General features: G+C 47.1%; 1 protein-coding gene across 1 annotated transcript in view; it reads left to right on the top strand.

Moving 5' to 3' along the window:
- Positions 1-24870: 24870 nt before the first annotated feature.
- The window catches only part of FAF2 (Fas associated factor family member 2), a 204330-nt gene continuing 202186 nt past the window's right edge, over positions 24871-27014 (top strand). The window contains exon 1 of the mRNA XM_086931758.1: positions 24871-25007. Coding sequence (XP_086787884.1) covers positions 24945-25007 — 63 coding nt within the window. The 5' untranslated portion in view covers positions 24871-24944. The remainder of the gene's footprint in view (positions 25008-27014) is intronic.

A 27014-nucleotide genomic window follows, 5' to 3' on the forward strand; every position in this document is an offset into this window, starting at 1 on the left:
CTGGGGCTTTCTGTGAATCCTTGAGGTGCGCGTGCAAATTTGAAGCTTCGTCCATTTAAACAGAATCCGAAAAGGTATTGGCTTTCTGGGTCAATGGGGACACTAAAGAAGGCGTTCTTCAGGTCAATTACAGTAAAGAACGTTGCTTCGGAATCAATGGCAGTCAATAGAGACAAGATATCTGGGACCACGGGGTATTGTGGTACAATGCATTTATTTAATTCGCGCAAATCGATAACTAATCGATAAACAGGAGGTGCATTTGGATCAGTACGTTTAAGAATTGGAATGATGGGGGAGTTACATACATTGGAGTCGGTTTCTACAACCACTCCTTGTGCAATGAGCTCGTCAATGATTTTCAGTAAAGCCGCTACAGCATCTGGAGGTAACTTGTATTGTCGGATTCGTGGTAAGACTACTCCTGGTCTGAGTGTGACTCGATATGGGGTAATGTGCATACAACCTACATCAGTGGGGCCTTGTGCCCATAAATGTGCAGGAACATTCTGTAATCTGGGATCAATATCTCTCAACACATAGTGACCTTTAAAGTCGCGTAGAAACAGTCTTACTCCTTCCGGAGAACAGCAAATAACAGCTCCTAGAGCTTTCAATGTCTTTATACCTAACAAGTTTTCTGGACATGATTTCGTTAGTAATAAATCTGTAGTACGTGTCAATGGACCAACTGCAAGAGGAAGTGGTTGCGATACTTCATTAATAATAGGCTTTCCTGAAAATCCAAGGGAAACATTCTGTGAGCCTGAGAGGGGTGCACCTGGAACCTCGTTGTGACTTATAGTTGTCCTGCTTGCCCCGGTATCAATCAAAAACTTTCTGTCTTTCCCTAATACTTGACTATGTACATAAGGACCTTCTTGATCTACAGGAACCTCAATAAGAGGCAAGCCAACTTCCCTCTCTAGGCTGTTTCATGTGTATCGCTGATAATCGGGATAGTCATTTTGTGCATACTGGTACATCTGTTGTGTCGTGTTTTGTGTTGCGGCAATGGGTTGTGGCTGTGGGACTGCTACGGTCTGTTGTGTCTGTTGTGGAGCTTGCATAGGCTGGATATTCTGTGGTACTTGCTGTTGGACCTGGTCCTGTCTAGGAGGACGCGGTCTCTCTTTAGTTTTACCTGTAGAGATATTGTGTTTCAAAACTGCACAATCGTTTATATAGTGACCTGGCTGTTTACAATAGTTGCATATCCCTTTAACAGGAGCTGCTGAATTATGGGACTGTGTCATACCCTTTTTCTGACCGTCAGCTGGAACTGACTGAGCAACTAGCATTTTCATTTTCGTGTCTTTCATACGTCTTTGTTCGTGCTCTTGTTCTTCTCTAATTCTGTTCTGGTGGTACTGTAACATTTGTAACATTTGTGAAGGGGTATTAGCTTGCCATGTGCTCTCGACTTTCAGAACACGATTCTTAACCTGGGTGTAATGGCCGGATTTTCTGATTAGATGGGATCAGCCCCTAGGGGCCCCTCCAACCCAGCCAGAACGTAATCACATCCCTCCTCAGGACCGTCTGTCTATCCATCCAGGCACCTGGGTACCTACCTGAGGATGGGGAACTCGCAATATACAAGCTCATATTATTAAAAACACCACTAAATCTATAGGGATACTAAGAATACTCACTGACTACTAAGGATATCCATACCCTACACCACACTCATACATCAGTTAGTCTCGCGGCCACTCAGACCCAGACTGATCTACCCTAGGGCAGATATGACACACAATCCGGTGCGTCTACACATGGGCCTGCAGAACCCAATGTTCCCTTTTCCAAACGGTTCGCAATCCGGCAAACCTCCACGCCAGTCTCCTCCCTGACGCTCTCACTTATTCAAGCCACAATCCTGTGGGTATACACGCTGGTCTCCTACCCAACGTTCTCACTAACGCCGCATATCAACGACGACCACATTCCTATGAACACCTTTATATATATATATTGGGAAGTCTCTTCACTAAGGGTCTGCTACTACAATATTAGGAGTTAGCCAATTAATATAATGTACCTCTTATTCTTGGCATCATAGGTCCACTCACTCCCTATTTATGTGATCACCACTTACCTGATTGGGATTACTCATCCATTCATGTACCTAGTAAACACCTAGGCGATACATTTACCTAGATTGAACAAAAATATAAGACACATGCCAGTTTGCTACAAACTGGGGGTTATTTTATTAGAACAATATAAACATTTACACAGATCTGTAACTGACAAAGACTATAGGTAGAACACACCGCTGAAAGAGAAAAGATTAGACATACAATAGCTTAGGGAATAAGGACAAGATTAAGGGTAGAGTTCACCTGATTAGTGTGTAGTCTTGTTCTAGCTGTCATCTGGGTTCCTCTCTCGTCTGTGCCTTGGCTCATCTCAGACTCTCTCTCTCTCCTGCACTCTTGGGTACACCTCTGCGCTGATCACTTTGCACTGGACTCCTCTCCCCCACGAACTGTCTCCACCTTCCAGCTTCAATTTTAATGGTTCCTGCCGCTCTGATCACCGTTCATTCCACTAGCTTATTCACTCTGTCTCTGCACCAATGTCCAAATAACTCCATCTGCTCCCATAGGTTAGTCCACGATCTCTCCTCCGTCTCTTCTAAAAGGCATTACTTCAGACTCCAGCTATTCACACCTCCTCCTGATAAGTAACTGCTTCTGACTGCTTCCTTCAGTTCCAGCTCACTATTCAACTCAGCTCTCTCTCCAGCTTGAACCCTCTCTCTCTGCCAACTCCACTCCACTGCTTACCACTCCTCCACCTCAACACGACTGACTGGCTTCGCCACCTCCACTCGACTCGACTGACTGACTCCGCCTCTTCACTTCACTGATATAGAATGCTGTTTCCTCATGGAAAGTTCCAGCCATCAGCCTGCCGCCCACCAGGTCTCTGCATCACCTCGCATCAAGGACACACACCCAGCCGGCCGGCCTTTTGTTGTGTCTTCTACACAGAGAATAATACAGCCTACCGATAAGGGCTGGCCCAGACCGGTTCTCTCCAAGTGAAAAACAGCCTTAACTATAAACTTTGCCTTTACCCTGAAAAGCCTCTCAGCTTCATCAAGATGGAGTCCCTCTAGCTCTAGGCCTGTAGGCCTGAAAGGGATGAAATGCCCCTTAGCTCTGTCAGAATACCTACATAAACCATACCAATGTGTCTAATATGTCAAAGCCAATAGGCAATAGACAGGTTAGAGTCAAGAATAAAGGATCTATTATCATATTAAGCAGCTATCCTCTTCTAGGTCTGGAAAAAAGGGCTTAAAAGGGCCAACACAGGCTAAGAATACCTATACTAGATGTGAGCAAGACTAAGGTCTATATCACTGCTAAATAGAGCCCAAAAACTCTGCCATTACACTGGGGCAGGGAATTCTCGACTAATTTCTTTACAAAAAGATGTGGATATGACTCGCTACTTGCTTTTAGGCCACTATTAATACCAAAACATTTCTCAAATCGGGAATAAAAATCACTAGTGTCTTCATCGGGTTTCTGTTTGCAGGCTGAGATTGCACCCCAGTCTTCCTTTTTCGTTGCTAACAAACGTGGCAATACTTGTACTAACAATCCTGGTAATGCTTTAGTTTTTTCCCCAAGTCCTAGGCCTGCAGTTCGAGTATTTTCTTCGTTCTCTAATTCAGCCCAAACAATCTTCTGTTCTCCCACCTCCCATTCTTTTTCCTTCAGTTTCTCGTAAATACCGGCAGGCAGTAATACTTTTAATATTTTCATGATATCGGGATAGGTGTAATCACCCATGAGTAACATGTCTTTTATTTCACGGTGAAAACCTGCTGGATCTTTGTCATGGCTGGGCACTAATTTCTTCATTTCCAATAGTTCTATTTTAGTTATGGGCGTGTACACAAACACGCGTCTAAGAGTATTATCATCATTTCGAACTGGATGCACTTCTCGCAAGGGATTCTGTCTGTCTATGTAATACATTTTTCTGTCTACGGGTGGTGCTGGATCAAACTGTGGACACAGGAAGGCACTATATCTGTGCCGATGTTCTAGAATTATTTTAATTAAGTCGGTACCTAGACCTCTCCATCTATTCATGAGTAGTTCTATTAATATATCAGGTAGGGGACCTGGATCAGAATGTTGGCTTTTATACAATATAAGGAGGTGTTGTATCATGTAGATACCAGCTAAACGCTGTTCATCTGGAGAAAGATTCAAAAACGTTTGTGCTAATGCGTCATCACCATACTTATCAGAACTGTCAGCCCATTGTACTGCTGACCTGGCTAATTCTTGTTCATCCATAGAATTGAGTACATGGTACCCCATTCGTTCTTGAAGTATTTTATCGGTAGCCTGAAATAGGTGTTCAGGCGTCTTCAGGTTTGACATGGCAGCTTGAAAAAGTCTCTTACTTTCTGGACGTACCGGACACGTTGAATTATTAAAGGGTCTTCCCTTACCTACATATGCTATCATTTCTCTAGCGGGTAATTGTAATGGTCCTGTTGTCGTTTCAGGTTGTTCCTCCTCCTCCGAGGATTCAGTCTTATCAGCATCTATTTCTCTTTCAGGCTGTTCTCTTTCATGTATTTGTTCTACTGCTTTTCGGATCCTTCGGTACATATTTTCTATACTACTCTGTTTATCATGTTTTCCGTCTGCTATATTCTGACCCCATTTGTTGAGTGCTTTCATTTCTTCCGGGTCTACACCAGGCCTATCTTGGTTTCTTATCAAGCAGTTTATGAAAAAACGTAATATCATTTTTTGAGTCTCAACTTTCTGGTATGCCATGGCCTCGCCAATACTTTCAGGACCTTCCCCCGTTTGGACAAAATGATATATTTTGTCTAGATGATCAATCATTCCTGGTAGTAACATTAAATAGTTTGCTGGACGATAGCATCATTCTGTCGTCTTTACCGGGTACTGGATCATATCTACAATCTGTAAGAGGCTCTTTAAGTATGTCGTAACTCGCTGTTTGAGGTGTACGTTGCTGTGCTAGATCCCTATAAGTCAATCGATGTGTTTGTGGCGGTGTTTGAAAACCTCCTGTCGCACCTCCTGAGGTGCCAGGTCCAAAAGGATTTGTTGGGTGAATGGCAGGGAGAATAGGCGCGGGAAGGAGCGGAGGAACATGCGGAAGATGTGGAACAGGAGGAGGAGTATGTCGTTGCGGAGGTGGCGGTAGATTATCTCGGGGTGGAGTGCCGTCAGCAGGTGGTGTGCGTGGCGGCGGAATATTAACATATTCGGGGGCTACATCGTCTAAATAAGAAGAAAGGAAAATGTCCTTTGCGGTCTTGTGGTGTAATTTAGTCGGGAGCAATGGAGGTGGCAGGTCTTTTGGTACTTCCGGGGTGGCCTTAGGTAAACCCTCGGCCAGGAGAGGATACATACCATTCATAAGAGTGTTTCGTTGTCGGTCTACTTGTTCCGCTTTTACTCGTATACCTTCCTCAACTAATACGTTTTCTCGGGCTTTGTCTGAATCCTCTCTACTTTTCTCTGCTTTTCTGAGTGCTTTCTCTGTGCGTCTATGCGATTCTTTACGCCATAATTCAATGGCATCTTTCTGTGACTGTCTGGCTTTCTTTTTCCATAATGCTTCTTCTACTCTCATGATGCAATCGGCATCCCATGTCCCAGCAGCGGGCCATCTCTGATTCTCTGCTAAATCTTTGGTGTAATCCACCCACAAATCGAGATATAATACGGCATCTAGGCCATGTTTGTGGTACATAAAGTACCCTGAAGTGTCCCTGGGTGGAATGGGAACAGCTTCCTCTAGTATCCCTTTTCTAGTTTTTATCTGTCTTAGTTTGGAGAACAGCGGCATGTTTCAGCCGTACTACTTAATACTTGATACTTACTTGGACTTGGACACAATTAATACAATAACCACGATAATGCAGATCGAACAATCACTCATACCACAATATGAAAACACATTTTAAAACATTTTGAAAACGAACAATAATAATTAGAATAAAACTAGCTACCTACATACTCGATATACTGCTAAACAGTACAGATACACCGCTAAAACAGTGCAGACTGGATATACTGCTAAACAGTACAGATACACCGCTAAAACAGTGCAGACCGGGTCTGTGTACCCAAACCCGTCTTGACCGGCACAAATTAATGCGCTGGTCTAGATGCGTCCCCAGCAACGGTACTCACCGGGAAGCACGGAACAGAAGGCCTCGGAAACTCGACACTGGACTGGACCGGACTGGACTCGACTCGACTCGTGACGTAGATACTTCGGAACTTCGGAACCTGGTGGGCCTCTGAATACCTCGGACTTTGTTCTCTCAGCTAGGCTCTGGTCGGGATCCTCCGCACTCCTCACCGCCTCGTCTGGGTGTTGATCGCAGCCTCCGTTGGCCTGAGGGAGGTACAGGAAATCCTGCGGGTACGCGTAGTTGTCCGTCCGGCTGTGGCAGGGGACCAGGCCTGCAACGCACCGCCGGCGCGTAAGGTGGGGGAGGGGTCCCTGTTCGGGCGCCAATTATGTGGTAAATTTAAATTACCTATACTTAATTTATGCGGTAAAGTTCAATAAGAATAACTCAGTCAAAAACAAGAGACAGAATCCGTGGTATTTGAGGTTTTAAAAGGGGTTTTATTCCTTAAAAAGGAATTGGTTCGAACCAGGCAATCGGGTTCCATCACCACGAAGGTTCAGGAAGGGATAGACAATACTTTATTGACAGGTTATCATATATATAGTCAATGCATTACAGTAATGGCAGATGCAGAAGGCGTAACAGCTGAGAGAAACGAGATAAGGACATATGTACGTAACAGAAGGCGTGCATGAAGGCGTGCACGGAGGTGTGTGCTGGACAACGTCACATGAAACGTATCACAGGTGGGTGGATCCATAAGAGAATCCTGCAGTGTCAGCAGAAATATGTGGCAGAGATGCGCGCGCAGCAGCATGACGTGTGATTGACGTGGAACTGGAGGGTGAAGGGGACTTGACATTTAGCCCTACATGAGGAGACAGAAGTCTGGGGTGTCAGAACAACCTAATCCCAAATCATATCTAATATCTTGTGTTTGAGGAACTGTATTATCTAGAAGGAAAGGTCTCTCGGGCAGAGGCTATTCTATACTGACTGCTAGTGCGTGCATATGCGACTACGTGTCTACATGAGATGCGAGGGGCCATGGGCCTACCATGGTAACGGAAGCTATGAATTACTTGCATGGAGACAGTGAGGCCGGGCCCTTTGCTCTGCAGCTGGGAAGGATGTTTTCGTAAACTACTAGACAGGAATGTATTTTCGAGGAGCGGAGCAGATAACTTGAAGGCTGAATACAGTCTTGGCAGGCGAGCAGGCCGAGCCTGGCACCGCTAGCCGCGCAGGGAGTAAGTCAAGGGTCAGGAAGCAGCAGACTGCAGCTTTCAGAGACAGAAGGCAGGAAAAGGCTCGATGGCAGAATTCAGGGCCTAACTCGCCAGAGCTAGAAAACATGAAAGTGTACCATATAAAGACGTTGGCAAGGCACACTTAGGAACGGAATATCTGACCCATTCATGGTGGATCTAAAAGAGGACATGTTAACGTTGGACGCAAATGTATTTGCGTCTTCATAGCTGGAAGTGGAGGGAACATACATGTACTTAAAGCACGTACATGGAGCCGGTGGGGTCTACGATAGGGGACACAACTGACCATAAAATTCATATTACCTCAGTTGTTTTAGTACATCTTTTTTACATTAGAATGACACTGGTTCAATAGATGCTTATTGAAAAAACTCCCCACCATTTATTCTGTGTATTCCTCTGAGACAGAGTAAGCACAAGTGACTCCGCGAAAAGTAATGTACTGTTTCCACAATCCCTGATGGGACAGAGTTGTCATGTTCGATAGTTGCCAAGAACTATTCTCTCCTTGGTAAGAGGGGTTTCTAGTGGCACTGTGAGCTAGCTGGTATGCAGGCAAACATACCCGGTGGGGGTGTCTGGAATCAGCCTGAACACCAATTGCACACTCTATGTTGTCTAAACATGCAGATCCTATAAAGGTTGATAGCAACTACACGACATGGCGCCGCCAGCGTTGGTTTGGTACTTATTTAATGGTCAAATCTGAGTAGTTCAGTCATGCTGTACTCAGAGACCCCTACTCACATTTACCCAGAGACGTCTGGAGTGGGAAGGGAACAATCCGCCACAGCTGAGTAGGCCTATCCTATGTATTGGCTGTAGGTTTATCAAGCTTGAAGGACAAATAGTTCCCTGTTGTGCATGAAACCTTATCTCAGTTTCCCTGAAACAACTTATTTTCCAATTATGGCTGACAAAGACGCTGCTGTGCCAGCACAATGTGTGACTGCAGCAAGGGAGGAAGAACAGGAAGGTGAAATTAACATTTCAGAAAATGTCAGAAGTGCCCTTACTTTAAAACAGACTATGGGGACACTGCTAGGGGTGGGACAGTAACATTTGTGATTGAGGCACACAAGTCATAGGTATTCTATTCATGGGTTAAATTCCCACCAGCAGATGGACGCACAAATACATTTCATTCATACACTGAAGATGAAACACCAGATGAATACTGTCCGTATGAGGACACTTAAGTTCTGCTCACCGTTCAGAAGAGACGGAGCCACTTGGCCAGTCCTAGCTGCCTACACACAGCACCCAGACATTGACTCAATGCCAGTGGCAGACTTACGTCCACTTCATAAAGAAATGATAAAACTTTACAGAAACCTGACACAATTTGTGATGAGAACACTTACTTCAGCCAGCAAGGACTACACCTACAGGACAAATGCGGGAGCAGAAAACAAAGAGGAAGGACAATGGGGAAAGCAGCCTTACAAGGCCGATTGGTGGAAAGGGTGATATTATCATAGGACATTTCATAGGAAAGGAAGTTTGTGTTGTGTTTTTTTTAACCATGCTTGGCTGCTGTGCTTTTGCAGTAAAGTAAAAGAAGCATAATCGAAGCCTCTGGTCCTGACATAGAATCAGCTGTCCTGAAATAGCCACATGATGGTCAGCACATCTGTGAGAAAGTGCCATCTTTCTTGCATTGGTATGCCCCCACTTTTTTCTGAACTGCTGATGTGCTTCGACTGAGTGTGCCCTGGGCTCCTGCCTACCAGGTACCCAGGGCCTGTGTTCCTTCCCTAAAACTGTGTTGAAACTAAAACCCAATTGGCATCTCTGGCCACCAGTCAGCCCCTAGTAAATGGTACCCTAGGTACCCAGGGCATGGTGACCAGAGAAGACCCCTCAGGGCTGCAGCACTTATTGTGCCACCCTCAGGGGGCCTGTGCCCAGACACCCACATACTGCCTTTGCAGGCTGAGTGTCTAAGTGCAGAACTAAACTCAGAGTCGACATGACACACATCCCTGTGTGCCATGCCCACAGAACCCACTACCACAGAACCCTACCCTTCAGTCACCCCACTAGCTGGGTACCCGATGCCAGAGGTGTGGGCACAGGTGCATGAGCCGTGTGCTCCTACAGTACCCAGGGCCATTCCTGGGCACTGCAAGTACAGTGATGCCATTAAGAGCATATGGAGCTAGGAGGTTGTCATTACGACCTCCACAGCACCATAATGGCTACACTGAAGACTGACAAGTTTGGTACCAAACGTCTCAGCACATTAAACCCACACTGATGCCAATGTGGGATTTAATGTAAAATGCACCAGAGGGCATCTTAGAGATGCCCCCTGAAAACCTAACCTACAATCCATGTCTGGGCTGAGTGGCTACAGAGGCTGCCTCACAGCAGACACCCGCTGTCCTGGGCCTGCAACAATGCACACCCTGGGCGAGGTGCTAGGTCTCCTCCCCAGGATGGGCAGGGGGAAGCTTCAAAGGCATGCCGCCTCTGTGAGCTTCTCCAGACCATTTGCTGTACTCAGCAACTGGCCCCCACCGGTTCTAACCCCCACTCTGGCAGGAAGACTGGTGGGAAACCCTATGTCAGGAAGGGTGGTGTGCCAGCCTGTTCCAACCCCACCCCTCAGGTAGGAGAGGCGAGGTGAAGCACGACCCTGGGCTCCGGCCATCTTGAAGATGGGGAGCCCTGCCCAATCACAGCTAGACAACTGCCCCCCTCCCACAGGAGAGGAGCAGGCTAGGGGGTGTAACCACCCCAGGACAGGGACCTATTGGTCCCTGCCCTTGCCCTACCTGTAACGCCCCTAAATTTAGTATTTAGGGGCACCCTGAACCTTCCTTCCTCAGATCCCGATACGAAAAGAAGAAAGAAGATCAAGAGGAAGAAGACCCGTCGTGCAGCTGCTAACAACAGGATGACCACAACTGACTTGGCCCCAGCCCTACCGGCCTGTCGATCCTGGAACCTGCTCCTGCCTAAGCCCCGGCGACTCCAGCGGACAGCAACCTTGGGACACCCAGACGACCTGCCTGCCTTGACCCTCTTAAAGACTGGGACTCCCATCAGCAGAGGCTCTGCTGCAACAACACCCCAGGTGCCAGCCAGGAAGCTCCGGACCAGCCCACTCTGTACCTGCCGAGCCCGGCCCGTGCCCAAGTGATCCAAGACCACGAGGACGTCCCCCCGGCGACTGGGACCCAAAGTCCAGTGCCCAAAGACCCTCCTCGATGAACCAGACGCCTGCAGACTCAGAACCAGGGGCCCCTCCAACCGCGACCAGCTGAAGGTAATCTTTCCTGACACCTAAAGACACCCCTGCACCCAGCGCCCTACAGCCCCTTGTGCCTTCCTTTGGGGTACCTACCTGTGCACCAAGATCCCAACTCACCTCTCGACATGGTGGTCGCCCCTGAAGAGTCTCCGTCCCCGAGCCTGTAGGCTTTGTTCGTTTGTTACCTTTCCCATTGAATAACATTGAGCGCCCGACGGCTCAAAAGTACCCTGCACCCAGCCGCCCGAGTGCCGCTGGCCATGCCACCTTTGCCCTATCCTACTTCCCCATTTGCCTTGAGCAAGTCACCAGGAGACCAGCTCCCATAGCCGTGTGGCCTGCTAGCCAGCAGCCACCAACCGGAGGCCCCCTGCCCCCCATTGGAGAACATTGGGCCTAACTACCTCTGTACCCGGCCGCCCCTGTGCCGCTGAGGGTGAACCAACTGTACCTACCTGACCTTGGAGGACCCCTGAGTCTATGCCTAGAACCTTAACTGCACCAGCCGAGTACTCACCTGGAAACCGGTAACTCACGTACCTGCCATTGGATAACATTGACTGGTTTGCCTACTTTTCAAAACGTAAAATATTCCTATAAAATCAGCAGAGTAATGAATTCCGAAGTACTCACCTGTGATCAGGAGAGAAGCCAGTACTGTACCTTGTAGCCCAGTAATAAACCACAAAAGTAACCGGGTTTACCCTTAACCTGTATTTTCTCCATAGGAATCCATTGTCTGCTTTTCCAGGAAATTTCTTAGAAGTGTTTACTTTTGAAAACTTGAAATATTCTTTAAAAATCATGCAAAATACTGAAACGTAATTACTTACCTGTTTTAAGTTGAGACCCCAGTGCTGGACCTAGGAGCCCAGTACTGGATTACAAAAGTAACAAGATCGTACTTTACCTTCAACCTGAATTTTCACCCATTGGATAACATTGCCAGATTTCTGTTGAAAAGTTTCTAAGTGTAAACTTTTAAAATAGCTTTATAGTCCTGAAAAATCACTGCAATAACTAAAACGTTTTTACAAAATTGTTTTCAGCTTAGACCCCAGGACTGAATCTAGGATCCAGCCATGGAACTGCCAAAGTAATCTACAAAGTAATCAACTGTGTTCATATAGAAAAACCCATTGAGCTCAATGCTAAATTGTGTGTAGAATTGTGTTGTCTACTGAAACCCCTGTACCTATGGTGTTTACAAAGTTTATTGCCTTTCTGCAAAGTACTCATCTGAGACCTCTCATATTGAGAACAGTATATTTTGATACCTGTTGGTTCTAAAAATAAAACAACTATATCTTTGATATAAAAACCAATTGGCCTGGAGTTCAGTCTTTGAGTATGTGAAACCTTTTGCTGACTGAGTGTGTACAACAAATGCTTTACACTGTCCTTTGGTACTGCCTTACTGCTCGACCAAGCTACCACTTTAGAGAGTAAGGTCACACCTGGCTTTAACCTCTCCTATTCCTCTGGAGTTGGTGGACTCTATACACACTGTACCTTATTCTGGTCCAGTATATATAGAGCCACTTTCTCACAACATCGCATTAATGAAAACTTTAAAGTACGCAGTCCAAAAAATAGCGGCTCTAGTGAACAGACAGCAGCAAGGGTAAAAATGCCAGAGCCCGAACACAGTATTGCGCTACTGATGGACTGACTCATAAAACTAACTAGGACATAAAAGGTACCAAGGGCTTAGAACTCTCTAAAATTGCCCCTAACATAAATACACCTCATCTCGCTCGCCCCCGACATCCTTAGCTTTTGAGTCACATTTCCACATTAAACAGATGAATAAATAGAATTTGTACCAATTCATATAGAACCAAACGCATAAAAAGTTCAAAGTGCCTTAGCCCTGCAGTTTGCATGAAACTCCTTGATGCTGCTATATAGATATTGTGCTGATTTATAAAGAATGCAACTTATGAACTGGAAATAACAAACTGATCTCAGTGTCAAACGCAGGAGCCTTATTTACCTAAAATACAAATCTGCAATCTGCATTTTGCACAATTTGCTTTGCAGCAGGCACATTAACACTCTATGATACTTTAGGAGTCAAAACTGTGACTGTAAAAAACACAGAACTGCATTAACCACCAGAAATATCTTATTTATGTATTTATTTATTTAAAGAGTTTTATATAGCGCTGGCTAGACCCGAAGGTATCAGAGCACTTTACATGAGAATCAACAATGTAACAGAAAGAGATCAACAATTACACAATACATCAAAAAAAAGGGAATACACTAGGAGAGGAAGAAAGGAGAGAGAAAAGTAGTGGAGGGGGCAGGGTAGGCGAGAAAGGGAGGATAAGGGAAGAGACAACAAGGAGAGACGAAAGGAAGTCTGTCTAAAGACCGACTGGGTAGGTGACGACCAAGGAGGGAATCCACGGCCCATCTCCCCTATAGCTAAACCAGGTAGCTCCATCGGGCATCAGACAAAATAGTTCAGTCTCAATACATTGAGAGAGGAGAGACGGAGAGAACTAAATAGAGAGAGGCTGCGGGAAGAGACGACAGGAGAGATGAAAGGAAGTCTGTCTAAACACCAACTGGGTAGGTGACGTCGAAGGAGGGAATCCCCGACCTGTCTCCCCTATAGCTAAACCAGGTAGCTCTATCGGGCATCAGACAAAATAGCTAGATCTCAATTGACGAGGGAAAGTTCACAGAAAAACAGGGTGGGGACTAAGGGCCAGGACAGGTGGGGGCAAAGGTCAGTAGCACGAAAGTGGAGAAGAGTAGAGTGGGGAGGGGTGTCATGCCTGTAGCAATGATTGGAAAACATTGCGCATAATGGTTGGCAAAACGGCCCCTACGGAGAAGGGCGCATGCGCAATGGAGTCGTTTTGTATTTAGTCCCTCCTTAGTGTTTCCTCAATGCTTCGCGTTCGTTTCTGTTTCCGGGGCTTAGCTGTTTGCGGCCGGGTCACGGTGGTGGCGTTAGCGGGCTCGTCGGGTTTCGGCGTCTATGGTACGTTACATGGCAAAAAGTGAATTCCTCAGTTTCCTCAGTTCAGATTGTATTTCTTTTTGCCTAGTCTTGTAAGCAGTTTACCTTCCCTCTACGTTTATTTGTTTGTGGGCATTATTCGGAGTCGGAATCACTACGACTTCAGGATTCCTTATTTTTTGTTTGGAGAGACTACGAGGTCGGAAAGAATTTGGCACATTGTGTGCACGTGTGTTGTATATTAAATACGCTGGCCGGCGGTTCGCATTGTAACCGGCAGTCTGAAAGGAAAAGTCGTGCAGTAACTTTTCCTTCCGTGTTTTGTAATCTCAGAGTTCTGGTTTTCTAGCGCATATCTTATGCAAATCAGTCTGACCATGTGCCTCATGGGAACAGTCCAGCCCGAACTGCCAAGCCATGCCTTCCCTGGACCGGAAACAAGCTTCCGAGGACCGGTTGCTGGCATTCCAGCCGTCTTCAGCCCGGCTTGCTTGAATCCAGTGGTGTGGAGTGCATGGGACTCACGTCTGAGCATACCCATCCCACTCTGGGTGACAAATGCAAAAACCACAGGAGAGAGATGAGGTCAGGAGAGACGCAGGAGGGTTTGTTGCGGCTGTCATTTTAGGCAGGTACAGGCAGTATTTCAGGAACGATCATTAAGTGGGGTGACTACATCGAAGCTTTGTTGTCTTACTTGTCCCTGTAGGCTCTGAAAACTCACTGCATACCACTGTTTTTTTGGGCTTAGCCATTGTATTGGTGTTGGCCCCTTTACATGCTTTGTGCCACACTGCCAGGTTCCATGACATGCCATGCCAACTCGCGGACTTCAGGGTTATCATTAGAGGACACGTATGTCAGAGGGAGCGGGCATAAGTTCTCCAGGACGTTCAGGATGAAGTTAAAGTGCCCCATAGCGGACTGTAGTGTGGGCAGACAGGCACTGAAAGCACAGCTATGATGTAGTCTATACAGTGGTGCGGTAAGCCACCCCAGAAATAGCAGTGCCCATATAGATCCCCAATCAAAAGGTAGTAATGTCTCCTACCACCACACTCGTGTAATTTCAATGCTCAGATCTAGGTTACCCTTTTTTTTCCCACTCGGTTTACCCCCAGCTTCCTATGTAGTCTCTTTAGGCTCCCCCTCTGTGCTGCACCCTCGCTTTCTCCACCGCTTTGTGTCTTGTGCCAGGTCCGTCGCTCCTCTTGTGCACCCTCCGCGTTACGGCAGTACTGATGTTCGTCCTTACTCGGTTTCCCTTACTTTTTTTTTTTTATATGATATTGCTGCTTTACCGATGTGTTTCAGGACGTCCCCCTTTGTGGTCGCCGTTACACTCCCCCACGCGGTGATGCAGCACGTCAGCAGCGACTCCCAGTTGACTTCAGGCTCCTGTTGGCACGACCTGGGTTGCTGCTACCTTCTCTGCTTGTCCAGCTGGTACCGTACACTGTGTGCCTGTTCCTGTCTGGGGTGGTCAGAATGGCGGCGGTGGCTGCCCTGTAGTTGTTTCAATGTGCAGTTTCGGTTTCATTCTATGGGCGCCATCTTCTCTTCGTTTGTGTATCGATGTGTGGTTGCGTCTGGTTGGGGAATCAACACTACACTTTTGTTGCCAAAAGGTACAATTACTATTTGTCCCGCCGCTCGTGCCCCTCTCCCTGCCTGTAGGCAGTGATCTTCCCCAAACACTGTGTATACCCATTTCAAATACTACTTAACAAGAGCTTCTATCCTCATTAATGTAATGCCCGTCAATCATAGTGACTACACTAACTAGGAACCCAAATTCCTATATAAGTAGAGCAAACACTACCTAGAGTTGGGCAGACACTGGAGAATCTGCCTGAATCCTTACATACATTTAGATCACATTACCAAGAGATCAAAGTAGGAATACAACATACCAGCCAATGTCTTTTCAAGTTGTACTTGTAACACAATTGCACCAAAAATTCTTAGTAAAGTCAACCATGTCATGGGCTACTGGGAGGGACTGGAATGTAACAGCTTACAGCCTTGTGATATGAGTAGGTTATAGGGGAGCTAGTACAGCCCAATCCCTCAGCATGAAGCAAACAGTACATCAAAGGCAATTCATTTTATAATCTGAATAACAAATTATTATCATATTTTTTGTCCGTCAGTTACAATTGCCAATCATAAAACCAGCAATTAGGAAAATTAATGGCCACTCAACCAAGAGCTGCATTACCTTGGTTACACAAATTTTGACAAACATGCTGTGCTTCTTGTTAAATAATGCAACTATCTTTTGGGGATTCTCTGACTAATTTATGGCCTGGGCTAATGCCTGCTGGAAATGTTAACATCTACTAAATTAGTTGCCTGCTATGGGGAAGAGCTACAGGAGATCATACAAAGGCAGATACAATAGTTTTTCCAGGGGCAACTCCACTTTCGGATGCACTTAAAGCAATTACAAATGCGGAGTTTCTCTTCAAGCAATTCAGTGAGAACGTATTTACATGTCACCAAGTTCTCAATCAATCAAATATGATCAGTGCTGCTATCAGGGGGAAAAACGGAGATTGGGTTGCACTGAGGGTACTTACAGAAAAAGTAGATCATGCTCTACAGAATTTATGGCAAATTGAATATCCATAAAATGGTAAATATTTTTTTTTTTTGGTAGACCTTTATTGCAAAAAATACAAGTACACGACAACCAGCCTACAATCCGTTGGTAGGGCCGGCCGCGATCATTTTGGCAGCGACAAAAAGAAGCACATAGTTAGTCATAGTGAACGGTACATAGTGGCATTATGAAGGCAGTCTCTTTTCGCTCTCCAGGTGTCACTTGCATCTTACAATAGCATTGTACACCAGAAACATGGTCTCATTTTATGCTTTATACAGTTAACAATTCAATACCCCAACTTCCCCCCTCCCCACACCCCATGAGTCAGGTTCCGATAACTGTACACAGTGCCTTAGGTTTCAGAGCTAGCATCAAACAACATTCAGCTGTTGAGGACAACAAGGAATCGCATCTCAAATGTTCTTAATTATTGACAACTGCTCACCGAGCACGGCTGCATCATACATCCAACTTGCCCTCACGACTCCACTGGTGAGCAGCCGAAGATAGTCTGTGAATTGGAGAGTTCGCAACACGCATCCAGCACTTCTCTGTAGCGAACCCCCCCCCACACCGAATTACCCCGAGCCTCCCTCCCCTACCAGGGAGCCATCATTCATACTGCTAGAGCTTCCGTCCGCGTCCAAGGAGAGCATATACGCCGTAAACGGGCCCCAAATATCGCGTGGGCGTGAATTTGCGGGGATCCCCTCGTGGTAGCATACCAGTTGATCCCTGCAATACGCCATGTCCTGCAGCCACAATCGTACCTCTGGTGCACGCCTCCCTTCCCAGGCCATAGCCACTCTACGTTTAGCAATCTGTAATGCCAATAGTATCAATTGTCTCACACTTGCAGGCACTCCAGATGCCATGCCCAATAGGCATAAGCGGATATCTAGCGTAACCTCAACCGACGTCATTGTAGAGAGGGCATCTGTCACAGCGACCCAAAAAGCATACACACGCGCACAGCCCCAGGCCAAGTGTACAAAGTCCGCCCCCATCTGCCCCACATCTAACACACTGAGATGTCTCTCGAAGACCAAACCTCGCCAGCTGTACTGGGGTGTAGTACCATTGATGCATAAACTTATAGTGTATGAGACGAAAGTTGCCGTTGGCTACAAAACTCCCAGTCATGGAGCAACATTCAGCCCATTCATCATCCGTTAGCGGGTCAGGCAAGCACGCATCCCACCTAGACTTTGCCGTCACTGCACCCCCCCCCTCGTCCTCCTGCGAGGCTTTATAGAGTCTGGAGAGCAGTTTAATTTTATCCGGCACGGTGTACAGCAACTGCAGAGCACCCAGCGATAGTGGTTCATTCGGATACGTAGGATATAAGGTGCGAATGGCAGCTCGGAGCCGGGCATATATAAATGTGGACATAACCACGTGCGGGGACCGATCCGTCATATCCCGCAGTGAGAGAAAGGAGGCACCTGGATAAAGGTCCCCTACCGTGTTGAGGCCTACCCCTTGAAGGAGCTGTAAAGCCCCAATCTCACTGGAGACCGAGATGTGCGTGTGATACAGCAGTGGCATATCTGGGGCGTATAGCGGCAGCCGGTCCGCCCGCCTACCCAGTTCTTGCCAGGCGTTAGTGGTGGATCGCACCGTGTCTACTTCCCCCTCATCAAACACAGAGTGCGAGGTAACAATCATTGCTTTCAATGGAATAGGCAGAACCGCACTGGCCTCGAGTGCCACATGCGGTGTGTACGGCGGGGCTGATATCCAAGAAGCAGCGAACTGCGCCTGAGCGCACAGGTAGTAAAGCTTCATATCCGGGATGGCGAAGCACCCCAAAACATATGGCTTAGTTAGTACGTACCATTTCACTCTTGGTTTCTTACCGGCCCACACCAATGTTATCAGTAAAGACTGTAATCTAGCAAAAAAATGCGATTTAAGCGGGATAGGAATATTAACAAAAAAATATTAAAACTTCGGCAGTATTACCATTTTAATGAGAGATACCCGATCAGCAAATGTGAGCGGGAGGCGAATCCAGCGTGCCACCTGATCTTCAAGCTTAGCAACAGCCACGCCATAATTAGCCCTAATAACTTCCTGACTGTCTCTGTGCATCAAGATTCCAAGGTAGCGTACCGGTTCCTCGGCCCACTCCAAGGGAAATTCCAGTGGGAAGGGAACCGCAGTGTCTGTGAGTGGTAATATAACAGACTTCTCCCAATTGATGGAGAGCCCTGAGTGATGGCCAAACCGAATAAACTCGCGCAGTATAGGCTCCAGATACCTCACTGGCTCCCGGACATATAGGACCATATCATCGGCGTACATGGACACCGCCAGGGACCTAAGAGGAAACTTCAGGGCAGCGTCCGCATATCTCTGCCGCAGGACACATGCTAGGGGTTCCATCACAAGCGCGAATAGCAAAGGCGACAATGGACAGCCCTGCCTGGTCCCTCGGCGCACAGGAAATGGAGCCGAGACATGGCCATTCACCCGAACCCGCGCTACTGGATTTGTGTATAATAAAGTTACCAGGGACGTTAAAAAAAATGGCACCCCCATACGATGAAGTATCGCGATCATGTAACGCCATGCGACTGAGTCGAAGGCTTTTGAAGCGTTTAGCATGACAGCCACCGCAGCCAGGTCCGGTTTGAGAAGATGTAGCACCGCAAAGAGAGCTCTCAAATTGTGGGTGGTGGATCTGAGGGGAATAAAGCCAGACTGGTCCGGCAAAACCATGTCCGGGAGGAGAAGACGCAGTCTGGTCGCCAACACTTTCGCTATAATTTTAACATCAGTGTTCATAAGGGACAATGGCCGATACGATTCGCATTTGTTTGGCGGCTTACCCGGCTTCGGAAGAGCAACCAACAGTGCCTCTCTCATTGTGGTCGGAAACTGACCCTGTTCCACCGCCTCCTCCAGGACCATCGCCAGACGCGGGAGCAAAAGATCCACATATTCCTTATAAAATTCGGACGGCAACCCATCGGTGCCCGCTGCCTTGCCATTTGGTAAGGATGCAATTGCATCCCGAAACTCCCCCTCCGTAATATGGTGCATAAGAAACTCCTGCTGACCCCTTGAGAGCCAGACTAGCGCGATATCTTCAAGATAATGTGCAATCTCATCCTCCTCCGCCGTCTCCTTATACTCATACATTCGTTCATAGTATTTGGTAAAACAATTCAGAATATCAGTCGCATTAGTGACAGTGGTATCCCCGTCCTCTATCTCCTGTACCGCACAATGCCTAACCCATGGTTCCTTAATACGATCCGCCAAACCCCGCCCTGGTCGTCCCCCCTCACCATAATAGCGTGCTCTGGTTTGTTTGGACAGAAATTTTACCTCCTGATCCGCCAGATCATTATACTCAGTTACTTTCACACGAATATCAGCCAATAAAGTCTCCCCCGGGTATTCTTCCAGCTGCCTTTCCAACACCATCAATTCGCCCTCCAACCTGGCCATCGTGTCTCTCAAGGACTTAAGCACACTAGACTGCAAGCCTATACATGCTCCCCTCACCGTCACCTTGAAGGCCTCCCACACCGTGCACATACTGTCAACAGACCCAACGTTCTTGTCAAAGAACTCCTCAATAACCGTCCTCAAACGCTCACGCAATACCAAGTCATTCAGAGTGCCCAGCGGGAGCCTCCAGGTAAAAGGGGCTGGCACATGCGACCGCATTCCTACCTCCATACACACTGGCGCATGATCAGAAAGTGTTCGGGGAAGATGCCCAACATCTAACACCCAACCGCTGACATCTCGGGTCACCAACCATAATCCAGCCTGGACCACCTGTCATGAGCTGATGTGTAACACGTGCCCTCCTTCCGCCCAGGATGTTTCAACCGCCACGCATCCACCATTCCAAGCCCTCCCATGCCATCTAATACAGCGTCAGCCGCTCTCTTTCGCACAGAAGGTCTATCCTGTTTCCTGTCCAATACTCCGTCCAGAGTGACATTCAAATCTTCCCCACAGATTATAGCCGATGGGGGCAGCAGGTAGACCCTGTTCCATAGATGGACATAGAAATCGGGGTCGTCAGCATTGGGGCCATAGACATTTATGAGCGTAACCAGCGTACCACACAGCTTACCATGCAAAATAATATATCGACCATCCTCATCTATTTCCTCATGTATTGAGACAAATGGCACATTTTTCTTGATCAAAATCATGACACCCCGTGCATATGCTGAATAACTCGAGGCTAGCCGAGTACCAGCCCACTGTTTCGCCACAGTTTCAGCCGCCCTCCCACGTAGGTGAGTCTCCTGTATGAAAGCCACGTGTGCGCCATGCCTGTTCAGGAAGGCTAGCATCTGTCTAGATTTCTGTGGACGATTCAACCCCCTCACATTCCAGGTAATACAAGTCAGCTTACCCCCCCTGTTCATTGAACCAAAACCCAAGTACATCCTGTGAGCATTTGAAAAGGTGCAGTGCCCCACACATAGTACATAGCAGAAGAAAAGCAAGTGAAACACAGACAGCAGGTGCCGCCGCCCAAGTATCATCTCCCAACAACCAAACTTGACTCAATTTCATTCCCGCCCAAGCCAACCCCAAATCAGAACACAGACCACAAATCGCCCTGACCCTCAAGACCCGAAAACCCAACATCCCCCCACCACCCACTTCAGCACCCCAAACCTGCCAAAGCTGTCCCCTCCCCCACAGACCCCAAAGCCCCAACTAGACAACCATTAATGTGTGGGGATCTCCCTTATGACGGGGGCGCAGAGTCGCCCAGCTCTCGCTAGCGAACTAACGAAGAGCAGACCGTGAAGACATGTGTGTATCCCACCTCCCCCACCCCATCCCTACAGGAGCGAAAAGAGCCAAAAATGCAGTGTGTAACAACCCTCAGCTACTGGCAGACGGAGAGCCTCAATAGTACCGCCCTCCCCTCACAACTCATGACAGAAGAAACTGCGCCTCAAGACAGCGTCCGACAACCTTCGGATAGTCCAGCTGCGGACTTATCAGTACAATACAGGCCCACCCTGTCGCAGATACCCCCCAGCGCAAAACGGCCATTGAGACCTGAGCTATTGGCAATGCAACAGAATAATCGCGCAATCATCATGTCTCAGTAAACTCAGCACACAGAATAGACAAAGGTGCCTGCTGATAAAGGAAAGTTTAGTGTGATCAGTGTTTTTGCATGTCGAGGTTGGGCCTGCCCAGCATCAGGAAGCCGAGCAACAGTCCGTGATCGTCCGCCATGTGCGAAAACCAACCGTGGGATCACTTAAGCCGCCTCCTCCTGCAGAACGTCCTCGCCGTCCTGCGCCATATTGGAATCTCTTTTACGTTTTTTCTGTTTTTTGGCGTAGTCCATGGCCGCCTTAGGGGAGGCAAAGATTTTGTTATCTGAGGGAGGCCCAATCCGAAGTCTAGCCGGATACAGCATGGGGTAAGGTACATTTTCGGCGCGGAGAAGCTGTTTTACGGAAGCGAATTCCTTACGCGCTGTTTGCACCGCAACTGTGAAATCTGGATAGAATTCCAGTTTATTACCCTGATACTCCACAGTCCCTTTTTCCCGGGCAAGGCGCAAGATAACATCCCGGTCTCTATAGTTGAGAATACGGGCGATGACAGGGCGAGGCTGTGCCCCTGGCACCGGCCTCTTCGCCAAGGAGCGGTGTGCGCAATCCACAATGAACACACTCGATAGTTGGTCAGCCCCAAAAATATCCACCAGCATACACTCCATAAAGTCCTCCATTTTGCCCACATTCGTTGATTCCGGCAGGCCCGTGACGCAGATGTTATTGCGGCTGGACCTCCCTTCCAACTCCTCATTCTTAGCTTGAATGACCGCTAAAACTCGCTCCATATTAAACACTTTCGTGGTCACCGTGGCCAGCCCATCCTCAGTGGCAGATACCCTCTGCTTCACCTCGCCCATGCGTTCCTTTTTGCCGGTCAAACTGCGTTGCCATGTGGTCCAACCTATGGTTAACCGACTCCATGGATTGAAGTGTCTTTTGCATCGCAATCAAAGTGGCTTCTAGGTTATGGGTGCCACCAACCGCCACGGGAGGGTCACCGTCCGCAGGACCCTGCGAGGAGGACAGCGCCGTCTTTTTTGCATCAAAGTTCAGCTTGGGTTGGTTACGTTCAGGTCTGCCCATCTCGAGTCTCTAGGTCGTGCGACCAACCCGGCAGTTGTAATTCAAGGGTGACTCCCTAGTGCTCCACTCTGTGCAGGGCCTTCAATTTATAAGAACCAGGGAGGCCTGAATGCGCCTGATCCCCTCTGGCGCCTTCAAAATGCAGTCTCCGCTCTTAGATCCAAAGCACCGACCTACTCCGGCCTGGGCCTCTCTCCCAGTCCGTGCAGCAGCCCAACCAGCAGTCTGTATTATAGGCAGCAACCCCCCACTCGTGTGCAGCATCCAAAAAATGCTCTCCGAGATCCTCACAGCCAGAGCAGCCGCCCCGCCCGCGCCCACGCCAGTCGCAGCTCGCTCAGTGCGGCCTAACACGGCCCGCGCCACCTCCGCAGCCCCGGGCTCGCGTAGTACCCCACCGCACTCATCGCTCTCAGCAGGGCCGAGCTCCGGGCCTCGAGATCCTCGCTCCTCTGCTCCGCGTTGGGGCCCTCTCTCTCCTCCACCAGCTCTCGTCACCGGCACCTCGCCCGTCCCCGCTGATCAAGGGGAGCGCCGCAATTCCGCGGGGCTGCCGCCGGCCTCAAGCTGCAGGGCTGCCCACCTCCAGAGCCGGCCCCGGCGTAGCACCGCGCCTCCAGAAAAGCCGGTCAGCGTCCCGCTCGGCAGCTGAAAGACACCTCTCCGCACACCGCACCGCTGCAGCTGTCAATTCCCGTCGGCCTGGGAAGGTGTAGAAGCAGGAATCGTAGGATAAATGAAGGATGTTATACGGTCGTGGCGGAGCCTCACGAATGAGCGGCCATCTTGCCTCGCGCCCCCCTAAAATGGTAAATATTTAAGTAAAAATGTGGAAGTTGGTTCATCCACATTTCTACACCCCTGAGAAATGACATTGATTCTCAAATTTAGACTGTTTCCGAAACACGTCACATTTGCAAAGTAGCCAACTGGCTAACAATAGCTCTGTTTTAGAATGTTGTCTTGCAATTCTTACAGATGTTGCTAGAAGAGAAAAGGTCCACTTTTACCCAGTGGCGTAACGATAATTGAGGGGGCCCCCTGCAAGGTACGTGGAGAGGCCCACTCCGGACACTATTAGGAGCTGTCCAGCTTAAGTGCTGTGCTGAGTGGGCTCCCCTGGAGTTTGGGGGGCCCCACCGCACTGCGGGGGCTGCGGGGGCCTGTTACGCCCCTGCTTTTTCCTTGTCCCGCACCCTTTTTGTGCAGTTTAACAGTTAGTTTGGTTTTACAGGTGAGGGGAAAGAAAATGTTTCCTTTTCTCGTTATATGTGTACCACCATATAAGTTTTTTTTTTTTAAGTTGGCAAGATTAGGATTTCATTTGAAAAATGTGCTTTGCCGATACACTAATTGAATATATAGCCAATCATGGAACCTTTTGACTGGTCTGAACAATATATATATATTTTATCCTTACATCAATAGGATGTGCAAATGAGTATTTTGATATGATGGTACATCCTTGCTTTTAGAAAGTTTTGACAAAATGTTGTGCACCAATTGCTTCGGCATACCTCTTTATGCTACACTCAACCCGCTTCTTGGCACTGTAATAACAAATTATATGAATACCCAACTAAAAGTTACATTAAACAAAAAACATCTCGCCCTTCTCCCACCATGATGTAGATGCCATACTTTCCTGCTATATATAATAGCCCCTAAAAACTGCTTATCACATAAAGGTATCTTCAGCATGTGTCTTTACCCTGAAAGATATTTTAAAATGCTGTTTCTTAATAATCAATTAACTAAGATGTTACAGATTTACTGCTACATTTGTCCTTATTGCCAATCTCATTATTTTACGCTGATGGGCATCATCGCTATCACACTAGAAGTCGCATGACTCAATACTCAGTCGCTCGAATTCTGCGTAGAACTTGCATGCTGGTTTCACCATTGTGTCCACGTTAAATGTTCCGGGCTATTTCCTGATTTAAATAATTACGGAAGCACTCTTTGAGACAATTTCGCGAAGCCATGCTTTGTTTTAGAACATTCCAAAAATAAGTAAAATACCCACAAAAGTAAAATTCCAAAGCAGTAAGCTCCAAGACATAACTTAATAGATTTGAATATATTTTCAGGTCCACACCTTGAACTCCAAATATGCTCGAAACAGAAAGATTTTAATACCACTGTTGCATTTGTCTTTGTCATCGTAACACGTAAACGTAGCAGCCATCTTGATTAGGGAAACCTGTCGTGTATCGGGAAAGATTTATACCATGAAGGTGGCCCGCCCTATTTAAAATGACGTCAGTAAGCTCTTTTTATGTCTAATACAAATTTTATATCGGGACCCTGGCTATGATCACAATTAGGACTAGTAAAAACATTAAATGGTTATCGATATGTGCGTGTACACGTGTGATCTACTGTCCAAGTCAGCTTAACGCAAAGGATGTGGCCAGGAGGCAGTAGCTGTTAATCTATATTCACCCGGAAGCGGAAGATATGCTGTTTTGCTAGCCGAAGCAACTTCCGGTGTCTGAGTGACGGGTTAGCCGAAGGAAGATGGCTGCGCCGGAGGAGCTGGATCTGACCCAGGAACAGACCGAGCGGCTGTTGCAGTTCCAGGTAAGAGGACTGGTGTTTACAGGCGGGATAGTTTTAGAGAAGAAGGGAAGATTGTAAAATGGTTTCGTGTTGAAGAAGAGTCTTACAGTGACGGGTCAAAGATGGACTGTCAATGACAGGATAAAGATTGTGCTCCCACAGTCCCAGGCTTCTTTCTTTTGAAACAAGGGTTGTCCTCTCAGGCTGCTTTCAAGAGTGTTGTGGCTATTATGTCCTATTCTATGATCTCTTTCGCGTAGGAGTTGTCGTTTTCTGATGGTGCTGCTCTTTCTCTTCGACTGGCACTTATGCCAATGGGAATGGGTTGGCAATACTGCCTACGGAAATACGACGCCTAGGACAAGCGGACTTCTTTAAAAGATGTTGGGACACTCTGTACACCTGCTTTGAGGCACGGACCTCTAACGTTTGGATGACGGGGAAGAGGGCCCTGTTTTGAAATGGAGCGACTTTGAAAATGTCAGGAACTGTCTTCATAAATAAGCTGGTGTCTATCTCTGAGGATAAGGCGAGCAGGGGGGTACTCTGAGAATACGGGCAACCTGACCTTTCCCTGAGGGGAAAGGGTTCCACTCCGAGGATAAGTAGCAAGTTCCCACATACCTCTGAGGATAGGGGATCGTGAATCTTCCCCGAGGAAGGATACTGGAGCCTGTCTGGGGACGCTGTATCCTAAATATTTAAGGAGGGATGGATGGCAGTTTTGCTCTTATGTTGTTCTCTATGCTAGCCTCCTTTATGTAAACTGTCTAGCATGGCCCAGGCTAGAGACATGGCACCGGCACTTTTCGGTTTCTTTATCACAGAGTCTTAATTACATGTAACACATTAACAACTTGTTATTTATATGTAACTTTACCGTTATTTTGTCATATTAAAGACTATACATAACGGGGGATACAATTGCTTGGCTTACGTAGTACTTGTTTCACCCACACCAGTAGGTGTAAGGATTAGTCGGAATTCGAACTCGTGACCTACATATAATGTTATGCTTCAGCGACGAATATTCTACTCTCTGAGCCAACAAGAGCACTTTGGGTACCTTTACACTCTATTCCAATTTCTAACTCATCTACTTTTGCAGTGTATTTAACAGTTGCACAAGCAGTTTTTGAACATTTTGCACAGGAATCCCAGCACCCCAAAATCTGCCATTTGAATTGAATATTGGTGGAACAGGACTCCGTGCTTTGCTGCACTCAACAATAGGGTCCAATCACATACTGTTTTTTCGAAAACAAATTCATACCATTTGAGGGCCATTACCCCAAATTGTACATGGGAATACTTTCCTTCAAAGGTTCAAAATAAGCTTTATTCGATATTCAAAAAGAAATATCATGTAAGCATACATAGCAATAAGTATTTATAAAAGATGTCCATAATTTAAAAAAACGTACCATTAGAGTTTAAAAACATCAATTTGTCAGCTATAAAATACAATAGACAGATAAAAAGCATTAAAAAAGGCATCAATATCACATAGACCATTCTAAAGATTTCCTAAATTTAAGCAATAATTTTAAAAATTGTTCCATTATAGATATCACATCCCTATCTTCAAGCTCTTGTAGGTGCTCAAAAGCGTTTTTACAGGACCTCACACCCCATCTCTTAAGTAGGGGTCTCAATAGGGCTTTCCTGGGAATCATATAATATCTACAGAATAAGATGGTATGGATATTAGATTGTGATGAAGTATCGTCACATGGGCAAGGACACAAAATACGAGACCAATCATTACATATAGGGAATGTAACAAGACGAAAGAAGGAGCCTAATCTAAATCTAGTAAGCAACATTCTAGAGTAGCACGAAAAGTCTGTGGAAAGATATAGTTGTAGCCCCTTGTGTGGTGTCACTCTTTGGTATACCTGGATGTTTTTATATAGTTTTTAGGTCTCGCCTGTCGATGCGCATGCGCATCGAGCAAGCGAGACTATGGGGGCTTATCCACTCTTTATCCAACTTGCAAGGAATCGTGGCAATTCCTTGCAGTGCCCG

The sequence above is a fragment of the Lissotriton vulgaris genome, chromosome 7, assembly GCF_964263255.1.
Source record: "Lissotriton vulgaris chromosome 7, aLisVul1.2, whole genome shotgun sequence".
Classification (NCBI taxonomy): Eukaryota; Metazoa; Chordata; class Amphibia; order Caudata; family Salamandridae; genus Lissotriton; species Lissotriton vulgaris.